General features: G+C 37.0%; 1 protein-coding gene across 1 annotated transcript; it reads left to right on the forward strand.

Moving 5' to 3' along the window:
* The first annotated feature begins 520 nt into the window (after positions 1 to 520).
* Positions 521 to 12,363, forward strand: LOC139938196 (uncharacterized). Its single transcript, XM_071933591.1, has 11 exons — positions 521 to 703; positions 1,330 to 1,449; positions 2,019 to 2,106; positions 2,330 to 2,480; positions 3,483 to 3,650; positions 4,639 to 4,790; positions 9,021 to 9,184; positions 9,943 to 10,030; positions 10,429 to 10,582; positions 10,854 to 11,021; positions 11,623 to 12,363. The coding sequence occupies exons 2-11, from the start codon at positions 1,338 to 1,340 to the stop codon at positions 11,773 to 11,775; spliced, it is 1,398 nt and encodes a 465-aa protein (XP_071789692.1). The 5' UTR covers positions 521 to 703; positions 1,330 to 1,337; the 3' UTR covers positions 11,776 to 12,363.
* Positions 12,364 to 14,785: the final 2,422 nt, after the last annotated feature.

Genomic DNA, 14,785 nt, shown 5'->3' on the forward strand with positions numbered 1-14,785 from the left:
AGCTCACACAATAAACGTGCGTGAGTTAATATTGAGGTTAACGGAAATACAAACAGTTAAATAATGACGCAAATTTAAAGGCTCTGGACGCGTTCAGTAATATTGTCAAAGACCAGTATTCTCACTTGGTGTATCCCAACATAATATATGCATAAAATAATCTTCGAAAAACTTGGCTCAATTGGTCATCAAGGTTGCAAGAAAATAATGAAAGAAAAAACACCCTTGTTGCACACGTGTGCTTACTGATGCCTTAAGACTTCAGGCCGAAGTCTTCTTAGGTAAGAAGTTGCCTCTTTCTCAAAAACTAGGTTACCCCTAGAGAGGGCAGTCTCTTACAATGTTTTATACTATCAACAGCTCTCTATTGCTTGTTACAAAGTGAGGTTTTATGCTGACAACTATTTTAACTAATAACCAAAAGCATCTGGTGCCTTTAAAGGCGACCACAATTCATTATTGCCGCATTCATAGACTTGTTGGTCGCTTGACAAAAACCCTCTGTAGTGGTAACCCATAGTCACGGGTGTGTGCTTTTTCCAGGGTGTAAATATGAATTGACATAGCAGGAATGTTTTCATTTTAGACAACACTGAGTAACGAAAAAGTAAAACTCAAATCCACTCCGAGGACAAGCCGTCTTCTTTAAAAAAAAAAAACTACGGAGAAATTGGGTTGTTTACGTCGTCTCGGAGAAGAACAGGTAAGCAGTTTTTTCGGTTTAATGTATACATTCGAATTTCATTTGCAAAGTGCAGGATTAAAAAATGTTCAGACATCCCCAAGTTTTGACACCCTCATGTTCCAACACCCCAGTAGAGGTTTTGTCCTAACCCTACAACACTATATCCTGACTCTATAGCGTGTAAAGGGGAGGATTTCTGATGGTCGGATGGAATTTTAGAGCAGTTTCACCCAGTGATGGTTTATACAACATAAACTAGGCACCTAACAATTTAATTCATGTTAAACTTGCATTTTTTTAATTAAATGTTTTAATCATGGTTGATAAAAACCATGATTTGAAGGTGCATACATTTTTCATATACCATGTATTATGATCGTGCGTATTTTATTTGGTTAAGGCCTAAATTGTTCATACCCTTTTATCGCAGATGGTAAATTCGATGGAAAGAGTTGTTCTAATAGTTGAACCAATGACATTTTAAACCGGATACCAAATAATATATTCATTCCACTCCATATATAATGTACAAAATGGTACTATGTTGAACCAATGACATTTTAAACCGAATACAAAATAATATATCATTCATCATTCCACTCCATATAATAATGTACACATGGTACTGTGTTGATTGATTGCAGTGTTAGCCATGGGTCTCACCGTGTATGGAGACATGATCTCCCAACCAAGCCGGAGTGTGTTTTTGTTCTGCAAAGTCACTGGTGTCCCGTACACGGAGAAACCTATCGCCATATTCAAAGGTGAGAGTGAGGAGACGATGGACACCAACGCTTCTTTAAAATTATGATGCAGTGTCGAGAGTCCAGCTTTCTCCAGAAGACGATTAGCGCATAGGCCATATACTGCGTCAAGTTGAAACGTTTCAGAACCACCCCTACTCATTTACAGGCACTTACATGGTGTTACCCTTAACATTTTTGTATCGTATTTCCATCATGCAAACTTTCAAATCCTACTGACATTTAAAATATTGATCTGAAAACCTCTGACCTAAATATGAGCACCGTGAGTTCTGACCCAATGTCGGTCATTATGACCTGGAACCTGCGTCAAAGTGACCCTAAATTGGTCAAACTGAACTGACGCAGAATTAACCCCCATTAAAAAAAAAGTTTTATGATTATAGCTCACGTATCTAGGAAACGAGGCATTCAAGGCGCTGAGTGTATACAAACTTTCAGAAAGATGTGTAACTGCAGTAGTTCTGAGTACGCACACATCACTGATCACAGTGGTTTTCACCCGGTAAGTCTGCTGCCACCTAGCGTTCTAAAAAATACCAACATTGTGACTGTTTTCGAATTCGCAGGTGAACACAAAGGAGAAGACTACCTGAAAATCAATCCCTTCGGGCAAGTTCCCAGCATCAAGGATGACGACTTCGTTCTCACTGAATGGTAAATCAGTTTTGAACAATAACTGTTTCTGTTATTAATCTTCACATGAAACCAAAGGAAAGTTTGGAATGTCGTATGGCGTGGGTAGTAAAAGTTACGGAAGTCTCCAAAGTTGTAAACGAAAATCAAACGACATGAGAAACTAAATCAAATTAATCAATCAAAATGAATGTCTTCTATTCCTTTAAACAATTAAATTATACCCATGTATTTCTCTGTATAGTTTTTCGATAATGAAGTATCTTGCGGATAAGCACAAGGTCGCCGATCACTGGTACCCGGCAGAGTTGAAGGCCCGAGCGAAAGTGAATGAGTATCTGGACTGGCACCATACCGGTTTACGAAAGGGGGGCATGGACATCTGTCGAGAGCAGGTGGGCGACTCGTGAATCAGACCTCGACTCGACCTTCGTAACTCTGACTCTGACTCTGACCCTGACTCGACCGTAGTGCCTCATTACTCTGACTCTAACTCGGAATCTGACTCGACAGTTGGGACCCGTTACTCTGATACCAACCCGGACCCTGAATCGACCTTAATAAAGGCAGTGGACACTATTGGTAATTACTCAAAATAATTATCAGCCTAAAACCTTTCTTGATGACAAGTAATGAGGAGAGGTTTATGGTATAAAACTTTATGAGAAACCACTTCCTCTAAAGTGACGTAGTTTTCGAGAAAGAAGTAATTGTCAATGAATTTGATTTCGAGACCTCAGATTTAGGACTTGAGGTCTCGAAATCAACCATCTAAACGCACACAACTTCGTGTGACAAGGGTGTTTTATTTTTGCATTATTATCTCGCAAATTCGTTGACCGATTGATCTCAAATTTTCACAGGTTTGTTATTTTATGCATATGTTGAGATAGCCCAACTGTGAAGGCTAGTCTTTGACAATTACCAATAGTACACTGCCTTTAAAAGTAGTTTGTGACTAGTACCTTTAGCACGAAGTTGATCTCGGGCTCGACACAATGAACTCGGAGTTGAACTTGAGGTTTACGTACCCAAATACATGGCTCGATATGTACCTGAAATAAAGACAACTAATTTTTATAACTGGAAACACTGGTTTAAAGTTTGGAAAACTAATTTCATTAACTATTGAACTTTATCGTAAATTTGTGAGCTTCGTACTTTTTTATTATTATTTCTACTATCTGTATCATCTTTATGTTGACAATGTTTTGTTTTCAATGTGTTTGCAATTATTTTATATTTTCAGGCCAACGGGGGTATTGTGTTACAATTCAGCCCCAATTTGCCACAACTTTGTGTCAACTTCTCAAAGGCTAGTTATTACACATTCCCTATCATAGTTTGAAATAAAGTGTGAAAAAAATCACAAAATATGTTTTCTTTTATTTTCCCAGTTTCTAAAACCCTTGCTGTTTGGAATGCCGACAGATGAAGAAAAGCTCGTCAAAGATTACGATAACTTTGACAAGATACTTGGGGTTGTGGAAAAGACATTTCTTGGAGATGGTGATTTCCTGTGCGGTGATGAGATAACCATTGCAGACATTTGCGCCATTTCAGAGGTAAGGAACAAAGATGAAAGAGGCGCAAGTTGAATATATTGTTATTCAAAGGAAAAGAATTATGTTTTGGAACCGTTCGATTTGTTCAAGTTATTTAAACGTTCTTACAAATTCAGTTTCAAGTTTTCTGTTAAATGTTACATTAATTTTCTTTTTTGTGCGCCTTGGTGTCTCTATTCAGACAGATATGTGCGCGTTATAAGTTTATAATTATTAATTATTATTATTATTATTATTATTATTATTATTATTATTATTATTATTATTATTATTATTATTATTATTATTATTATTATTATTATTATTATTATTATTATTATTATTATTATTATTATTATTATTATTATTATTATTATTATTATTATTATTATTATTATTATTATTATTATTATTATTATTATTATTATTATTATTATTATTATCTGTTGAAACCTATAAATTTAAAAATGATGTACGATGAAACTAGCCTGTGAAAATTTTAAAGATTGCGCTGTTATTTCTTAAATATTTCTTTTAAATTTGTTATGATCCGCAGCGGTTAGGTCCACCCTAATTGAATACATAATCTGAAAAACATCTGACAGTAACGTTTCTCAACTTCAAACTGGTTGTTTACATAAAAACCTGCTATCATTTAAAAGTGAAATGGTTCTAAAAATTACAGACTAGCATCAAAACTTACACGGTCTAATGATGATGATAGTAGAAAACATCCCGTGAAATACTATTGTCAGAAATATTATATTTGTTGAGAGATAAATAATCTTATTTTGTGTCAGAGAGCGTTTTATTCTTTTTTCATTTTGGATCGATGCCATGCAAAAATGTGTTATCAGTTTTGCACTATTTTCTCAAACTTCTACAGGCTTGTCATTTTATGTGTAATGGTGGATTACATACATATACTAACACTACCAGCACCTGTTTGGTTAGCGAAAAACAAATTCTGTAATAATTGTGCTTTTACTTTTTTTTTTCTCGGTGGCAGTTCACGGAAATTTTCTGGTTCCAACGGCCGGGAACTGATATACTGGCGAATCACCCCAAGCTAGCGGCATGGAAGGACCGAGTGGCCAAACTTCTTAACCCAGCATACGATGAAGTTCACCAAGACCTCGTAAAATTTGCTGAGTCCAAGAAGTAAATCCACCCACAATGTCTTCAGAGGAAAGAGATACATCGATGAAAATAATGTTAGAAAATTTGTCAAGTCATAATAATTTTATAATCATTTTATAGTTGGTTTGCGGTAACACCATGTGTACGTCTATAATGCCAGGTTGATTTTCGAGTAGATTATCGGAATTCGGGAGACTTCTCAGTTCTGAAAAGAACTACAAAAGCTTTTAGTGGATCGTTATTATTTTGACAATATTAACAAACATAACCAGTGCCAGTAAGGTAAAACTGTTACGATTATAAGCCTGCGTTGATTTAAAAGAGACTTGGCGTCTTTACATAAAAAACCCAAAATGCTAACAACAATTTTGTTTAAGGGTGCTTACTTCCTGAAAATGTCTCGCTGAATTATATACAAAAACAAAATCGGTCACTGCTGAGAATTGTTTTCGTCGTGACGTCATGCTACTTGCTAGAATAATGACCTCAAAGCTACTAAGGCATTGAGGTCAAACCGGGTGGAGAAGTTATAAATGAACGCACCTACACAGGAATTATTTGGTTCGGCTCGAAAACACAGCGCCCTCTTTTGACAATCCATTTTCATTTTTCTTTCGCGTAGAACTTATTCATAATGAGCACTGAACAATTTAGCACTATTCTTACTTAAATAATGTGATTCACGGGACGATTCTTTCTCCAGGATAACAGCGTATCAGGTTTCGCTGGGAAATCTTGCCTAGTGTGTTGGTATTTGTTAATTTTAATAAACGATCGTATCTTTTTGTTAAGGTTTGATGGAAATTTACTTATTTTTGACCGCATGAGGGCGCTTTCAAAGGGTAAACTTTTCTTGCATGACAATTAGTGCAGTTTTATTTTGACTACCAGATAGTGTTGTTTTCCTGTATCAATGGGCAAACAATACAAAATTATTAACAATCGAAACAATAGAAAGACCACACACGCCCCACGTAGTCATAGATTCTGAGAACATACACGAACTGAGACAAAACTATTGTCTGTTAATTTTTGGGTAGTTATTATGCTGTACGCATGGTATCCAAATTCGGAAGTTCCAATTTTCCGATGTAATTTCCAATTCTTTACTTTGTTGTCTTGGACCAAACAATATTCTTCTTGCCTTCAGAGTAAAAGAGATTTAAAGGCAGTGAACACTATTGGTAATTACTCAAAATAATTGTTAAAAGCTAACAGCTTCCTCTGAAGTAACGTAGTTTTCGATAAAGAAGTATCTTTCCACGAATTTGATTTCGAGACCTCAAATTTACTAGATTTTGAGGTCCCGAAATCAAGCATCTGAAAGCACCCAACTTCGTTTGTTTTTTCTTCCATTATTATCTCGCAACTTCGATGACCAATTGAGTTCAAATTTGCAAGGGTCTGTTATTTTGTGTATATGTTGAGATACACCAAGTGAAAAGACTGGTCTTTGACAATTACCAAAAGTGTCCAGATGTCTTAAAGAGGTTTTAGAAAAAACAATATCAAGAGTGTTAAAATAAACTTCAAATTAATTGTTTTTAAAACCATCTGACAGTTAACTTGTCCCATATCAGAGTAATAACAACATAATTTGCTTTATCTGCGATCCAATTATTACGCATGTAAATAAATATAACGACATAGTCAGCCGTATTTGTCCGTAGATAAAACAATGAAGATAGTGGAAGCACTTCAAGTGGTATATTGAATACTATATAATACAACAGAACGAAATTCCAGGAAGTTGCGACGTTAATGAAACAAGCATGTAATAGTCTATGAGCATTAATATTAAGATACCAAGATTGATGTTGCGTGTTTTTTTCTTCTGTTAGGGTTCGAATCCGCTTAATCGTTATGGATGGATGTCTGATGGATAAAGCCTTGCAAAGTGACGTAAGGCCACCCCTCCCCGCAAAACTGAATCATGATAGTGTTTAGCGTCGAAAAAAATTTTAACGAAAAAAATAAATAATAATAAAACATCTCAGACGAAAAGAAACAGATGTTGAAAAATAGCCCGGCCGATTGTCTAATTAAAAAATGTTTCGAGCGGTCGTTTTGTGGGAAAAAAAATAGCATCCTCCTTCCTTTTTCTTTTTTTTTAAGGCGGAACGCCAAACCCTGTTTTTTTCTCAATTTGACCTAAAACTTCAAGTTTATGTCACAAATTTTCCCCGAAACAGCGAAATTGATGTGCAACGCCCCCACTCCAACCACTCTCCCCACCCTCCGAATGGCAATTCCCTTCTGTTTGGCCCCTCCTTGCGATGTCAAAATTTACATGCGCCAATCTCGACAGCGCACCACATCAACCAGGGTATTGTCCGATAAAGCTTACAAACAAACACAAACACAAACACAAAGTGGGCCAACGGTGACTTGCAACTTCTTTGCTGTCGTGGCATGCATGGGCCAGTGATGACATAACCAATGAGTAGGCCAAATCATTGTACCATCATCACTGTATTGGCGTAGGGTGTGTGTGTAATAAGTGTCTCTGGCAACAAGAACAGGTAAGTGCCATAAAGCCATGTTGAGATATAGGTGGACAAACTATACCACTAAATTTGGATTGGGCAAATTTGTCTGAAGACACCCAAATCAAACCGTACACTCATTTATAGTGGCCATCACACCTCGACAAGGCTAATTGAATGTGCTGTATATAGAATGTTCAATTCAATCCAATAAGACGTTTTGTTCCGCATTGACATCCTCAATGACGACAGAGAACACACTTTATATAAGGACCTTTAAACAGTAGTTTGCATTGCGACAGAATTAATATAACCAATTTTGTTTCCAGCACGGATCTTGTATTTTAACGTCTTTGAATACCGTACGAAGAGTCGGTTCAACCTTAACCATGGGTATACTATTTGCAGCTCCATGGTTCATTGAAATCAAAACGAAACAGACATGGCATATCAATACGATATTTGGATAGTGCATTCTACACAAAGGAGGGTAAGCCAGGCTAGGAATGATGGTACATCCCATTCGGATAACTTTCCGTATGGCGCCACCACCTTTTCAATCATTTTTACAAAAAGGGATATCTCATTGAGGTAAATTAGATACTATATTATTTCATATTGAATGAAAAAGTGGTGGCGCCATACGGAAACTTTTTCTTTCATTCCACTGAACCCCAGATATGCACAGCGAAGGTTGCGCCCCTCGCCATTTGTTCCCTCGTCACATCTATGACCTATTATTTTTTTGAATCCTTTATGTGGAGTGCTGTATCCGTCCGTCTGTATCAGTTTGTGTTGGTCCCAAAAATCATCGAAGCGTGGTGTTGTGGGAGCTAGCTATTAATTGGTTATGGGTATGAACAGTTGACAGTCGGATCCAATACCGAAATCCACCATGATACTGGATGACCAGGGGGCCCAATTTCATAGAGCTGCTAAGCACACAAATTTGCTTAGCATAGAATTTATTCCTTGATAAAACAGGATTACCAACAAAATTTATAATTGTTGCATATTGCTCGGTACTGGTATTCAGCTGTTGTTTGCTTTTAAAAACCAAGGGAAATTTGGTTGGTAATCCTATTTTTATCAAAAGGAAGAAATTTTATGCTAAGCAAATTTGTGTGATTAGGTAAGCAGCTCTATGAAATTGGGCCCAGACCAAAGCTCTGCGGACCCGAGGAGCATCGACTGCATCAAGGCCTATTTATTTAAAATATTAGTATATTTTTTGGAGACCTTTTCCTTCATCTTCAAGAACCTGTTTCATGATAACTGATGTATGGCTTTTCTTTGTCAAATTAATAAGATGAAAGCATGGGCGTATCATGCCACCACTTTTGCATTCGTTTCATTCATTAAATCAGTATCCAATTCACTCAAAGAGATATACCTTTTGGTAAAAAATTAGTGGGACAGTGGTGACAGCGTTCGGATCCAATAATAAAACAAATTCATCAAAACAAAAGAAAGTGGAAAAAAATAAAATAAAATACTACTCACTTGTTTCGAAAAAAAAAAAAGGGATATTCTTTTATTTTTGTCACAAAGTGGACAAGTTGTGACGATACGGACATTTTTCCAGTAATAAACCGATATTCTAAAAGAAAAAGAAAAAAAAAGGAAAGTAACATATAAATACAAATATTTTCTCTGTTGTCCTATTTCGGGGTTAGTTTTGATTGGCTTTTCTCACATCTTCAAGTGCTTTTTTCTTGATTTTCCTTTTGGTAAAAACTAAATACAATTAACTTTGTTTTCTCAGTTGTAGTGTTTTTGAGTTCGTACTATCTCCGCTCCACCATCCTCCACTCACCATGGGTCTTACTGTATACGCACACGGCGTGTCCCAACCTTCGCGGACAGTCAACATATTCTGCAAAGTCAACAAACTCGACTACACAGACACAAGTATCGACTTGATGACTGGTGAGAAAATAGTTCAAATTTTACCCAATCAAACCATGGCAGTTTAGGTATTATACATGATTGGTTGAATGGTTGAACTGACAAACTAGTCAGTTTCTGGTTTGATTTGCAGCAATGGTGCCGCACCTTGTAAACCATTTCATGGGGCTATTATGTAAAAGGAGTAGGTCTCATGATGGACCCTTCCCATGAAATATGCTAATCACATTCACGCATGCGTACAGACCCTGTTGGTTGGCAAACGCCATAGAGTTGTGCACTAAGCAGACGCGCAATCGCGTCTGCGTCACGCACCCATTAGATGTGTACAAAACAGCGCGATGTTCCCTCATTTTGCCAACCAAAACGTTAGTGCGCACGCGCTATGTGCAATTTACATATTTCATGGGAAGGGTCTATTCAAACGTACAGCCTAACAAACTTTACAGGAAAATACTGAATGTGTAAGTGCCTTGAGCGCGTTATAAGAAGCCACTATTAGTTACAGACGGTGTTTATGATTTATGTGATGAGCCACGATACATGGAATTACATAACTGGGAAAGTTTGGATTTAAACCGTTGTCTGAGTCACACAAAAAAACTGATAGAAAAAAAAACATCCAAAATTTCCTTATCAATCTTGTATACGTCTTTACCATTTTCTTAAACTTCTCCCCATCACTCCCATACTTTATTTTCCTCCAATTAAATGACGACTGATAATCATTTATTTTTTTACCTTTAAATGTTTTTAATATTGTCGGTTTTTGTTTCCAGGTGAACACAAGAAGGAGCCTTACTTGAAGATTAACCCTGCGGGACAGGTCCCAGCTATTGTTGATGATGATTTCTGTCTTGCAGAATGGTAAGTCATTGAGAACTTCATTACTGTAAAAAAACAAAAACAAAAACTTTTTTTTTTTTGACATCTGTTCTTTCTTTTTTCCCTGCATTTTAGAACGTTTTATATACTTTGTACAGAAAGTTCCTTGTGGAGCAACACTGTCTTAAGAATTCCCGTAAAAATGGAGACACTTTGTTTTCTCCTTTCTGTTGCCGTTGTTCTAATATTCCCTTTTCTAAAGAGTTCCCTTGTGGGGTCCAGGTTGAAAAGGAAAACCCCCATAAAGAAGCACTCTGAGCAAGCATGTACAATGAGCCGATAACTAATCAATACTAGTTTTCCTCAAACCTATATCTATTATATTCAGACATTTTATAAATAATATATATATTATATTATTATGTATTTTATGTACACAGTGGCACAATCTTGAAGTACATTGCTCAGAAGTTCAAGGTGGCCGATCACTGGTACCCGACAGGAGATCTCGTTGCCCAGGCTCGTGTTAATGAGTACATTGACTGGCAACACACCGGGTTAAGAAAGGCCGGTTGCGACATCTTCATCGGAACTGTAAGTGCATATACATAACTATAGCTTTTGTTGGACGATTTCAATAATATGGGCTAACTGTTATACTTTTTATATACTATGTATGGGCTAAACTGTTGTACCTTTTGGTAAACTATGTATGGGCTAACTGTTATACCTTTTGGTTAAACTATGTATGGGCTAACTGTTATACCTTTTGGTATACTATGTACACATTTTGTATATACTATGTATGTATTATGTTATCTAGGAAGAGCATGACATAACTTCAAAATGTTTACTTTATCCAAAGGTGTTCACCCCGATGTCCACCGGCAAGCCGATCGACGAGGAGAAATTGGCTAAAGATTATGAGACATTTGACAAGACTCTTGGAGTGATGGAGATGATGTTTCTTAAGGATAAGCAGTTCCTTTGCGCCGACAAGATCAGCATCGCTGACATAATGGCCATCTCAGAGGTGAGTGAGATTATAGGAAAGGGACCAAGGGAGGAGTTAGAACGTCCCATCGTCAAAACGAACAATGCTCACCGCCGCTAGCACCAGTGATTTAACAACCATTCCTTCTCTGCATGGAATATTTTAAAAACTTAAACGTTATTTGAAGTATTTTCACTTTCTTAACAAAATTCTGAAAAGAAGAAACGTCAAGTATTGAAACAAATTTCTCTCCGTTGGCCGCAGCTGGCCATCGATCAGAGATGGTTCATCGCCTACGGAAAATCATGCCGGCTTAAAACAGCTTCTTTCTGAATGTAAATGGAGGAAATCGTTTTATGATTATGAACATTCAATTCCATGGTTACTCATGGTTTTACAGCGCAACCGTTACTGGACGAGCATCTGGCGATCACTTTACATTTTCTAAGAGAAAAGCTTTGGGTGATAGTCGTTGTGTTTTTGTTTTTAACTCCTTCCGTGGTCCTTTCCCTATAGTGATAATTGAACCTTTGTCTTCGTCTCTAGACCGGGATTTGAACATCAAAGTTAAATTTGTAAACCTTCTCTTCAAGCTTTTTGACGCAATAACTGATTTATTATTATTAACTATTATTTACAGTTGACGCAAGTGTTGTCAATCCAACGACACGACGTATTGGCCAAGCACCCCAAGTTGGCAGCGTGGAAAGACCGAGTGGTCAAGGAGCTGAACCCGTGCTACGACGAAGTCAACAAGGTCCTCATGGGCTTCGTTGCCAGCATCAAGAAATAAGAACATTCATCCGAACATAATATATAAGGATTCGATTAATTTATTTTCCGGCGTTTTTTCACCCTTTTCTTGAAAACATAATTATGTTCACATAATCCGTAAGTTTACATCAAGAAGTAAGACATTCATTCGAACATAATAACTAAGGATTTGATTAATTTATTCTCTAAGGTTTTTTCCACCTGTTTCTCAAAAACATAATTTACGAGAACTAAACAGATTTTCGTCTTCTTTTATCCACTAATACCTTTTGGTATTTTTGAAAAATGAAACTTTTCTTGATAAAGCTCGACCAGTGTACATAATATCTATGTGTACATTAAACTCTTTATTTTTTATATTGATATAGTCTCGTAGATTTTGTAAAACGTAAAACAACCAGAGTCACATTTTCCTTAAAATCCCTCGGACTTAAACAATCAAGAACAAAATATATTATAAAAACTATAAGTATTATTGGGAGTTATTTTGGTGAAACAAATCATGATTTTTCTCACGACGGTATCGTATTATATTTCTTTCAAAGTTCTTTGCAAACAAGAGCAAGTTTTGGAGCAGGAAATAAACTGTAAATCAGAAGAGATCTTATCAGTTCTCCATATCATGTCTACTTTTTTCATGTAACAACATTCGTGTGTGTGTTCTTTACATTTTCTCCACTGTATATGCCTATACTTATTATTTAATGTTAACTATAGCTTTTTAAAAGTTAGTGAAACAAATAGATCTCCCATGTCAAAAACCATGTTCTATGAAATAAATGTATTAACAACTTTTCATTTGAACACCCGAATTATTAAAAACTTCGTTTGAAAACTGAATGCTCTGTTGAATCAGCATTCAACTAAACATGGATGTAAGGCGGCAATAAATGATTCTTATGTATCGTTTAAATGCGAGATGTTTTTGATATTTTATTTGAAATCGCTCACGTGTGTCTTTGACATATGTTTAGTATTATATTTTGTTTCACTCACAGGACCTTTATTAACATTTTATTTGAGTTGTGCTTCACAAAAATACCCTGTCATGTATTATTGTGTTCGTCCCTGTTCTGAGTGGTTAACCGAGGTTTCTACCTTTTGTAAATATTCTGTATGTAATCCTTCTTAACAACGTAACATGGCTTCGCAATACCAGCGATTACGTAACTTATTGTCCCAGAAACATGCTTCGGCCACGTGAAACTAAAAATACCCCCTTCACCCGTAAAGTTGTATTCACCCCAGCAATGAGAGCAAACATTGAAAGGGGGCCGGGGACTGGGGGCCCAACGAGACATTTTTTTTTTAGCATTAACAAATTTATTAAAATAACATGAGAAGAAGGCACAAATAATAAACGTCCATTACTTGCAGAACGGGGCGTAAAAGTAGGAACAAATTAATAATTAAATATTGTTTTTAAAAATAGATTAAAAAGGGGGGGGGGGCTTAATTTCGTTATGGGGCCTTACGAGATAAATGGTCAGGATTCTATTGTGTTGCTTTGTTTTGGTTTATGTTTACAGGTTTGCATAAAACTTACATGACATAAAATGGTAAAAAACGTTCCTTGAAAATAATATTTCAAATAAAAATGTTAGCTTTTTAAAAGTTAGTGGAACAAACAGATCTCCCATGTCAAAACCATGTTCCGTGGAAATAGATGTATTAACAAAAAAATGTTTTCATTTGAACACCCGAGTTATTAAACTTGGTTGAAAACTGAATGCTCCGTTGAATCAGCACTCAACATTAAAATGCAGTAATTAAATTTCGCCGGTTCGGTATCACTTGTCAGAAAGATGTTCACTCAATTTTATTAGGCCGCAACTTTTTTGTTGTCTCTTTGACCCCCACCCCCCCCCCCCCCCCCGTAGAGATGCAAGAATGACAATCTATTCTAACGAAAGGCTTATGACTCCAGCCATCTCCAGCCCACTTTTCTTTCAAGACATTGGACACCTTTGGAAATTGTCAAACGACCAGTCTTCTCACTTGGTGTATCTTAACATATGAAAAATTTACTCTTCCTCGAAAACTACGTTACTTCAGAGGGAGCCGTTTCTCACAAGGTTTTATACTATCAACAGCTCTCCGTTGCGTGTTACCAAGTAAGCTTTTATGCTAACAATTATCTTTTTTAGTAACTACCAATAGTGTCCAGTGCCTTTAAGAGTTGAATTGGCACTTGTCTGAAGGACACGTGATGAGGACTGTCTGACAACCCAATGGTCCTTGAATACCATAACAACACTAAGTAGTTATAACCTGAGTGTACAAAGCAGTTGAATAGATGATTCCACAAGTGGCTTATAAAAAGAAACACAGTTCGTTGTATAGACTTGTGGACAAGTCATTATGGTTGTCGTGGTGATAGCCAAGTCGAGGTCTCCATGACTTGCACTTTTTTTGAGATGGGCTCCACGTGTTATTAACCCTCGAGAGAGATGAATCAAATCAATATAAGGCCGTGTCCGAATTGGCGACTTCGGCTACAGCTACGGCTAGGGCGCGCGCGTCTGCTATTCTTCAACACTGACAGACGCGCTGATCTAGCCGTAGCTGTAGCCGAAGTCGCCAATTCGGACACGGCCTAAGCATTGATGGGTTGGGTATGTGTACGTTATGGTTGTCGTGGTGATAGCCAAGTCGAGGTCTCCATGACTTGCACTTTTTTTGAGATGGGCTCCACGTGTTATTAACCCTCGAGAGAGATGAATCAAATCAATATAAGCATTGATGGGTTGGGTATGTGTACCGCATTGTATACTTAGTTTCTTTTTGTTGGCTGTATGGTTTCATAAGTCTATCCTGCCCGATGAAAGAAGTATAGGCCTTACTGCAGAACGGTTACGCAAAGCGGGAGATTTGATACTTGTTTGTTGTTGAAGTATTCATATGGGGCTTGGTCGGAGTTGGGGGGCGGGGGAGCGGGGGGTGGGGAAGGGAGGCAACGGAACACTCGGGCAAAACAGTGGGGAAAATTTAGGCAATCAATAAAAGATGAAAATGGCGGGGGGGGGGTT

Source organism: Asterias amurensis, chromosome 6 (genome assembly GCF_032118995.1).
Source record: "Asterias amurensis chromosome 6, ASM3211899v1".
Taxonomy (NCBI): domain Eukaryota; kingdom Metazoa; phylum Echinodermata; class Asteroidea; order Forcipulatida; family Asteriidae; genus Asterias; species Asterias amurensis.

What these genes read in the sequence shown, in the direction of transcription:
- LOC139938196 (XM_071933591.1), top strand. Translation starts at nt 1,338, where the DNA reads ATGGGTCTCACCGTGTATGGAGACATGATCTCCCAACCAAGCCGGAGT. An exon ending in AAGTATCGACTTGATGACTG is followed by an intron (nt 9,185 to 9,942) that starts GTGAGAAAATAG and finishes TTTTGTTTCCAG; the next exon opens with GTGAACACAAGAAGGAGCCT. An exon ending in GCGACATCTTCATCGGAACT is followed by an intron (nt 10,583 to 10,853) that starts GTAAGTGCATAT and finishes CTTTATCCAAAG; the next exon opens with GTGTTCACCCCGATGTCCAC.